The sequence below is a fragment of the Piliocolobus tephrosceles genome, chromosome 1 (genome assembly GCF_002776525.5).
Source record: "Piliocolobus tephrosceles isolate RC106 chromosome 1, ASM277652v3, whole genome shotgun sequence".
In the NCBI taxonomy this organism is placed as follows: domain Eukaryota; kingdom Metazoa; phylum Chordata; class Mammalia; order Primates; family Cercopithecidae; genus Piliocolobus; species Piliocolobus tephrosceles.
Window position 1 is genome coordinate 185,581,615 of NC_045434.1, and position 9,261 is coordinate 185,590,875.

The following is a 9,261-nucleotide window of genomic DNA, read 5'->3' on the forward strand; positions in this document are numbered from 1 at the left end:
AATGAGTGGACAGGAGAAGGTCTGAGCTGCAGAAGGTGGTGCTCAGGGTGTCTGCAGAGCAGCAGAGTCAGCCAAGCCTGGCCACTCCTCAGAGGCGTGGACAGAGTCACCTCCAGGGCCTCCGGGCCTGTTCACTCACCAGGACATCATGTCCCTGTGGCAGGGAAGGAGAAAGGAGACAGGACAGGGTGGGCTGAGGACTGGAGGACCTTGGAAGCCCCTCTCAGACAGGCCCTTCCCTGCAGACTGATGCAGCCTTACTGTACGACGCTGTCCACATCGTGTCCGTGTGCTACCAGCGGGCGCCACAGATGACTGTGAACTCCCTACAGTGCCATCGGCACAAGGCCTGGCGCTTTGGCGGCCGCTTCATGAACTTCATCAAGGAGGTAAGTGCCCTGCAGCCCCCACCAGGGTTGTCTTCCCGGGGCTGTGGGCCCTGCAGAGCAGCAGAGTGATCTGGGAGTCAGGCAGGACCGATTCCCATTCATGTGACCTCAGGCAAGTTGCCTCATGTCTCTGAGCCTCAGTTTCCTGCGTGAAAATGGGCTCCATAGGACCAAGCTTATGGTATGATTGAGGGGCATACATCTTGGGCACGTGGTAAGTGCTCAGCAGGTGGTTAGCAGTGCCAGCAGGATACAGCATAGGCTCGAAAGTACAACAGATGTGGGTGTTTGCTTCCTGGCTGTATGACCTTGGGCAAGCTGGAGAGCCTTGCTGAACCTCAGTCACCTCATCTGTGAAATGGGTATATGAAGCATACCCCCACCTCATGGGCATGTCAGATGAAGTTAGACATTGCATGGAAAGTGCTTAGTGCAGGAGGAGGGTCAGTACATAATAATCAGCCCCACAAACTCATCTTCACATCATGGGCCCACTGACCAACTTCCCAGCCAGCACCCCCACTGGGACGCACCTCTCCTGGCACCAGCTCTCCTGTGGAAAACCCCATCAGTGGAGCTGATTCTAGAGAAACCAGAGAACATGGAACCTGTCCTGCTGTCAAGACCATGGAACACACAGTGCCTACTTTTATTTCAAAGGCTTCTCCATATGCCCCTGCCCTCGTAAGCTTTGGGTGGCAGGGCTTATTGTCCCTATTTTATGGATGGGGAAAATTAAGGCCGGAACTTGCATCCTGGCTCCATGACAACTAGCTGCGTGATTTTGGGTGAGATGATTAACTCTTTGATCTTCAGTATGGTACAGTGAGTGCCTGCCTCAAGGCGGTGTTGGGAAGGCAGTGAAAAACTATGTGCAAAGCACCTAACCCAGAACCTGGCCAGAGTCAAATCCCAGCAGATGATAGACAGAGAAAGTTCGGGAGGACGAGATCTAGGCAGAGTTATCCTGGGCCAGAGGGAGTGGCCATGTCCAAGGCAACACCAAGGGCAGTGGGGGAAGCCCTCTAGAGGGACTCCGGATGGAAAGGATAGATGAGCTCTCTGTAACAATCACAGCGGGCCGGAAATGAAGCTGGCCGCCTTCTTAGGAGCACACTCATTTATTCAATCGCACTTTGTCACTGGCAGCTGGGTTCCAGGCTCCCAGCTAGGCCCTGGGGGCCCAACAGGGCTAAAACAGACTCGCCTGTGCACACGCAGAGCCTAGGGAGGGAGGCATTCATCAGGTCACAGCACTAATGGAGAGAATCCCATATGTAAAGGAAGGCAGCTCTACAAGCGCAAACAGCAGAGAAACTCCCCACCTTAGATGGGGGTTGAGGGAGGGCAGCTTCTCCTGACGTCCCAAGTTCACCATTGCTGCTTCCAGATGAGACCAAGTACAGCTCCTCTCACACAGTAGAACAATAAGTGTGGATAAGATACAGGCTTTAGGGCACCACACATGTGCCTTTGGATCTCATCTCTACCTCTTCCCAGCTGTGTGGCTTCAGACAAGTTACGGAACATCTCTGAGTCAGTTTCCACACCTGGCAAACTCCACCTCACAGTTATTGTAAGAGATCAATTCAGTGCCTGGCTGTAGTTCCTTCACCCCTAGAAGGGACTCCAGTCCCAGATGTTTTGGTATAGGAGGGCCTGATGATCCCTTCTCATCCAGCTTCTCATCCCTCAAAACTGCACAGGACATCCCACTGTCCAATGCCCTGAGCAGGGCCCTGGCTGGGCGATCATCGGCTTGCTCTCCGGGAACTCTGAGACCTGACTTTCGGCCCCCTGCATCCCCTTCCTCGGCAGGCCTCCTGCTGAGCAGCCATGTGTGAGGCCACTGTGAGGGTCTCAGTGTCCCAGGCCACAGCTTGGTCCTATTGCTCCTCTGGCTCAATTGGGAAGTTTGGAAGCCTTAGGAGCCAGACAAAAGTGACTTGGAAGCTTCACCACTTTTTAACTGCATGACCTCGGACAAGCTACTGAAGCTTTCCGTGCCTCAGTGTCCTCCTCCATCCAGGGGACATAACAATAGCACCTTATCATCGGTTATTCTGAGGATTGGTGAGTTTTAGCACATGTGTCACACTAGGGACAGTGCCTGGCTCATAGCAGGTGCTGAACAGGTTGGCTGCCGTCACCGTTACTTTCGCTATTGCTACTGTTATCACTGTGCCTTCCTGTTTGCTAATGGGGTTCCACTGCCAGATCTCCAGGCCACATTGTTTCAGGGACAACTACCCTGTTCACACTTCACCTCTCGACCCTTGGAAATTTTGAGGCTCAGCTGTGAGTCCCTCAGGGGAGCAGATTCACCACTGCCCGTTCTCCTTCCCAGGCCCAATGAGTGACCCTCACTGCTCACATTCCCTTACAGAACTCTTTCAGAAACATTTATCCTATCTCTATTTTAGGTCCATGGACGTGGCCAAGGCCCAGAGTAGCCCCGTGGTGCCCCTGGTCCCACAGCTGGACACAACCAAAGCTCAGATGCCTGCCCGAGCCCAGCACAGTCCTCCCTCAGACCATTTCCAACTTGCCCGTCTCCCCATCTGATTGCATGACAGTAAATCATTTTAAAGACTTGGCATTTCCGAGCGGAGCTGGAAAATACCAGGCCGGAGTTCAGAGCGTGTGAAGCATCTTTCATTTAGCAAGTCCTGAGCGGTGGCTAGAGGGGGCGGGCAGCGCAGGAAATGTCACGGGGAGGAGCTGTCTGCACTCCCTGGCCTGCCCTGCCCACCCGCCCACAGACAGGCCGTGCACCTGCTGGCATTTAATGCCTCTGTAGCTGACAGGCAGGAAGGCTTTCGTCACAGTACAGGTTTGAAGGCACCTGCTGTGATTTCCCCTGGGTGCCAAGAGATAGCCTGAGGGCGTGGGGCCCACAGAGGAGAGAAGACAGAGGGACTGGGGAGCCAGCCTGAGGGAAGCTGAGCTTCCCTGTGAAGTCATAAACAGTGGCTTTTACCTTCTCTGATGCATCTTTTAATCTCTGTTCCCGACCCCGCGGTCCCCAGCTCCCTAGGCGCCGTGTAAGCTTCCCTGACTCCACCTTGGGTGCCTCGACCCCAGGACTTTCAGCACCGCTACTGCAGCGAATCTGTCTTGTCCCACCCAATACTTGAGACCTGCATCATTCAGTCCCTCTTTGAGCCTCAGTGTCCACATCTGGAACATGGGGGCAAGGCTGATGCCCACCTGGCAGGGTCACAGTGAGAACTGAATGAGCTCATGTGGGGAAGGATAATAGCCCTCTGTGACCAGCTTTCTACTGGAGCCTTGGGCCAGGGCCCAAGTGACTGGTCCTCCCTTCCCAGCCAGAGGCCAGCCCTAATCTAAGGGAGCTGAACAGAGGGAAGCCACGAAGGAGAAATAATAACCTCTGTCACGTCCTTGTGATCGTGTATGCAGGCACTGTGCCCAGCACTCTATATGCCTTTTTATACCTGTGAAGTAGGTAATTTCTCTCTTCCTGAAGCTCAGAGTGGTTGCTTTGTTTGTGCAGAGCCCACTTTCTAACCACTTTGGTTTTATAGCCTCCCTCTCCTCCAAAGCATGGCTCCACTGCCTGATTTTTTTATGCACATTTACCCACCTACCCATTTACCTGTAAAAGTGTCTTAGAGCTGCCCATGTGCTTGGAGATGTCTAAGGATTTTCATTTGGGATTTGTCAATAAAACTCCAGGCAACTGTGGACCCATGACCTTGTGGGTTGAACTGTGAGTGTATGCCTGGGTGCTGGGGGCATTCCGCAGGGACACGCTGTGCAGCCCGATTCAGAATCTGCAAGGGAACAAGGCTCGGAGTGGTTAGGAACCCAATGCGGCAAAGCAAGGACAGGGAGCCAGGCTCTCACTATTCAGACCTGCTTCCGTTGCCCTGTGCCCCTTCTCCGGGTATCCTCCCTCCCTCCCCCACCCTCTCTCTGGCCCAGGCTGGCTGTGTGAGCTCCCAGATTTTCTCCCCTCCGCTTGCTCCCAAGCCCACATTTGTTCCCAAGGACTCCAGGATGTGTGGGCCTTGTTCTTGCCCCTGACACAGAAGGCTCGGGTATTTAACTGTGCACCAGTTGCCATCCTAAGTTCTTGGAGGAGGGAAACAGGTCCAGACTGAGGTGTGGGGCCCTGGGATCCCAGGTTCTAGTTTGGCTTTGCCTCTTGTTCTACTCTGTGAGCTTGGACGACCCATGACCCCCTTGAGGTCTGCTTCATCGTCTGTAAAGTGGGAACCATGATCCTTGCGAGGCCACCTCCCACGGCTGCTGTGGAGGTTACAAGGCGTGAACAATGTGAAAGGACCTTGTAGACTCAATGCTCTCGGCCCGCAGGAAAGATGTTATCTAGAATCAAGTCAGCAAGCTTTCTCTGTAAAGGGGCACAGTTGCAGCACAAAAGCAGTATATAAACCCGGGGACATGGCTGTGAGCTAATAACCCATTTACAGAATCAGCCAGGGGCCAGGTTGACCCTCCAGCCATAGTATGCCAACCCCTGATGTAGAAGATGGAGCTTTTCCCACTTTAGGTCTGCCCCAACCTCTGCCTGCCTCTCTCTGTTAATGATGCTAATGACGATACAAAAATAACAAAAAAGCTACCATGTATTCAGGATTCATCTTGTGCCAGGGACCATTCTCAGTATTTTATATGGCTTATCTCATTTCACTCTTATAGCATTTGGTAAGATGGGCACAATGATTAGTTCCATTTTACAGATGAGAAAACTGGGGCAGAGGGGTAAAATGAAATACCCAAGGTCACATGGCTAATTGTGGTTGGACCCAGCATTCAGACCCTGGAGTTCTTAACCACAACACACATGGAGCTGGAGTTGGGAGGCGGGGGGTGATTTCAGTCTCCCCTGCCTTTCAGGGGGCTACGCCAAACATCTGGTTCTACAGCCAAGGCCAGCTTGGCCCTTTGGCTTTTCTGCTTCTTAGTAGGCCTCGCCTGTCCCACCTCTGCCCGCCTGCCTCCCTGCCTGTCTCCCAGGATCTGACATGGGCTCCCCCTTCCCATGACTTCAGGGCAGGGACTCATTTGAGCGCATCCAAGATCGATGTTGTACATGAGAAGGTGCAAATGTAAAGCTGGCTAAAGAGCATAATAGAATTTATGGAAATCGCTGGCTCGCACCGCAGCCCGAGCAATGATGGAGGTGATTATTAATTAATCATGGTCTTGGGGGAACAGTATCAGTGCAAGGAGTAATTAAAATGAAGCATTGTACAGTTGTACCGAATGATGATTTATGAGCCCGAGGAATTGCCGCTCTGCCCTCTCCCCTCCGCAGGCTCAATGGGAAGGATTAACTGGACGAATTGTTTTCAACAAAACTAGTGGCTTGCGGACAGATTTTGATCTGGACATCATCAGCCTGAAAGAGGATGGCCTGGAGAAGGTGCGTGGTCTCAGGAGAGGGAGGGCAGGCGGAGGAGCAAGGCAGACCTCAGGCAGAGGCCCAGAGGCAAGGGGCAAGACAGAGTCCAGCTGCCCCTCAGGGATTGACTCAGTCCAGTGTAGCCTGTAGCTCTTGGGGACCCGTCAGAGAACAGGAAGGCCTGGTTGGACTGGAGGGTACAGAAGCCAGTGGCCTGGCTGCGGCAGACACCCACAGTGTCACTCTGGATTATTTTAACATGCCGCTCTGGTTCTTGAGCCCTCCAGCCATCCGGAGTATACACACAGATGAGGCTTCCCCAAGCACAGCTCTGCCCTGCTCTAAAACTGCCCATGGCTCCCTAGTGCCAAGTCACTAAACTTCAGCTCTCCAAGAAATGGGCCTCGTTTCCACATCTCCCTGAAACATACCCCATGGCACCATCACGCTCCCTCCCTCCTGTACCTCCAGGCTATTGCCCACACAATTGTCCTGGTTGCAAGATGTGACCTCTGTCCCTCAGGCAAAGGCCTGGCTCTGCCTAGCTCAATGTGGTCCTCCTTGTACCTGTGGCCACAGTTATTCCAGTCTCTCCCGACTTTCCCAGCGACTCATGGGAGCCACTGTGCAGGGGAGGAGGTGGCTGGGGAAGCCTCCCTATTACTCTGTAATTATTTCACGCCATATGTAGTATCAGTCCCTTAATAACAGGGGTTATGGCCTCCCCTTCTAAGATCGTCGGGGCCAGTTTGGTCAACCCTACACAAACTCTGTGAGTTCTCATCAAGAGATCTTCCAGCTTCTATTTAAGCTCCTGCAGTGATGGAGAGCACCGTTTCTCCTCTGGCAGTGCTAGAGTGAATGCAGTATTCACTCAAGTAGCTGTCCCACTTCTGCTCTCTCAGTTACCCATCTCTAGGGATAACCTAAAATTCTAGGGAGGGCAATTAGGTGGCATGTATTCCACTACTTCCCGCCTCGTGCCACAAAAGGCATCAATAATCCATCATTCGAGGACTCTTTCCATCTGAGCCCACCTGCAATAATCTTGTCCAAACAGCCCTCCAGGCAGCTGGTTCAAACTGGCCATAGCTAATACTCAGGAAAAGCTCTATTATCCCTGGGCGGAGGTTAGCCTGCCAGAGGCACTCACCAGAAGCCCCGGGTCACAGCCACCCAGATTGTGAGCACAGAGCTTCCACAGGCTGGGTCCTCCTCAGTCCTAACTGGCCTCACATCCCCATAGCACCTGGAATCTAACAGGGCATGCAGTCGGATCTCAGTAGATGCTTGCTGGAGTGAAGGTTTGTGCTCTTCTTGTGGCCTCCGAACAGATGTTTGCCGAGCACCTCCTGCACCCAGGTGCTCTGCTAGGCACGCTCAAGCTGAGTTTGGCTCTGAGCTCAGCCCACTTAAAAGAAGAGCCTCTTTGATGCCGCTGCCTGTTTCCTCTCCTCATGGCCCTGGGTGGTCCACGTAGGCAGGGATCCTGCCCTGAGAGGATGCTGAGCTCCCACACACAGCCACTCTGCCTCTCATATTATCACTTCTGTTTGCTAAGCCGGGTCATAGCTGATCCAGCCAGCTCCAACCGGTGGCTTTGGGAGGATTAAGGCAGAATTACCCAAGCATAATTACATGTCTCTCTGCTATCTGCTCTGCACAGCTCTCTTAATGGGATGTTTGCATTCAGCCTCTCTGTTTAATTGATTAAGTGTCCTGAGTACCCCCCAACTGGGCCAAGGACAGAGTGGGCCTGCAGAAACCTTCCTTGAGTGAGAGGAGCTGAGATGAGGCAGAGCTGGCCAGAGTTGGGTCAAAAATGATCTTCAAGAGGCCCAGGGCTTTAGGATGATTTCTAAACTTGACCTTTCCTTCTCTACCTCTAGCCTCAGGCCTAATATCCACAAGGACGCGGTAGGGAGAGCGATTATTCCACCTCGGTCTGGGTGTCTGCCAGTTTTAAACGTAAAACCACAAAGCAAACCGCCTCCAAACCCAGCAGCATTTCCCAGTGAGGTCCATTCCCTCCTTGTGCTGCCACCCTCAAACAGCCACAAAGACTGTCCCAAGGCAGGACCTGAAACTGACCATAGACCCCTGATTCCCTCCAGCCCCTGATTGGCTTCTGCTCAGCCCTGAGACCCTTGTGGCTGCCTTTGCATTTGCTGTCTCTCTCTGCATTTTTCCCTTCAGCTGTGATGGGCTTGCCATCAAGGGAGGTGGCAGAATTCGGGAATTCAACACCTTGGGACCCTCGTCAGGAGAGGAGGGAGAGCAGCAGGGATGTTGTCCAGAACGGTTAACTGGAAACACAGTGGCAGTGGTGATGCTGATGATGATCATGACCATGAGGCTCAGGATGAATGGGAATGAGATGAAGGTCTCGTCGTTGATATGGAGGAAGGATGGGTAGACCAAGAACTCAACACCCTGTTTTCTGTCTGTCTGTCCATCCAGGTTGGAGTGTGGAGTCCTGCCGACGGGCTCAACATCACAGAGGTTGCCAAAGGCCGAGGTCCTAATGTCACCGACTCTCTGACAAACAGATCACTCATTGTCACCACAGTGCTGGTAAGAGCCTGCAGCCCCTGCAGGAAGGACTGTCCAACCTGGGGGTGGGGTGGCCATTTGGGCTGAAGAGTCCCCTCTATCCCCTCCACCCAGAAGATGGAGGCTGCAGGTAGGTGGAGACATTTAGAGTCAGCAGAAAGCTTTTAGAGAGCAGCTGGAATGCAGCAGTGCTGCTCACTGCCACGGGCGGAAGCTGCTGTGCTTTTGCATCTCACTCCCACTCACTCCCCAGTTCCTTGATGTCTGAGTAGGAACCACGCTGGATAGTAAGTGGAATTAAGGGGGTTTGACTGCCCATTGCAACCTCAGTGAGGATCCGCCTCTCCCACCCCAGTTCCCAGGCAAAAACTTTTCCAACAAGTCACCCCAGCTGTGGTGGGTGCTGTGGCCACACCTCGAGAGCCCAGCAGGTGCTGGGAGCTTGTACACATGCCACATTCTACGGTGGCCCTTCTGAGAGCTGTCAACCACCGCCACACCCCCTGACTGGAATCACACCCCATTTTCTCTCCATTCCCCAACTGAATAGCACCGCCTTCTCCTGACCCATTTCAACCCAAGAAGCAACTCTGGGGGCCTCCTATGGGCTCTCTACACCTTTGAGCTCACACGTGGGCAGGAGAACAGACCCAGGCTGCTGGCCTCCTTGTGCTGTCAGTGCTGTGCCTGCTCCATGTGTGCCTGTCCCTCCTGGAAGGCCTCAGGGGTATCCAGAGACTCAGGGCAGATCCTCTCAGGGACACAGCCCTGCTTTTGGGGGCTCAAGTCGTGCCATCTTGGGGAGAGGCAGCCCAGTCACAGCCTGGTGAATTATGGCTGAAGACCCTTTGAGGACAATGCTGGCTCTAGTCAGCTCCTACTTATAATAAAGCAAATATATTTATAAGAACCACATGCTGGGGTCAA

At 53.4% G+C, this 9,261-nt stretch overlaps 1 protein-coding gene across 1 annotated transcript in view; it reads left to right on the top strand.

The window, feature by feature from the left end:
• GRIK3 (glutamate ionotropic receptor kainate type subunit 3) overlaps positions 1-8,995 on the top strand; it is a 183,109-nt gene extending 174,114 nt beyond the window's left edge. The window contains exons 7-10 of the mRNA XM_023196489.1: positions 246-389; positions 5,695-5,802; positions 8,242-8,355; positions 8,690-8,995. Of these exons, the coding sequence (XP_023052257.1) occupies positions 246-389; positions 5,695-5,802; positions 8,242-8,355; positions 8,690-8,812 (489 nt within the window). The 3' untranslated portion in view covers positions 8,813-8,995. The remainder of the gene's footprint in view (positions 1-245; positions 390-5,694; positions 5,803-8,241; positions 8,356-8,689) is intronic.
• Positions 8,996-9,261: the final 266 nt, after the last annotated feature.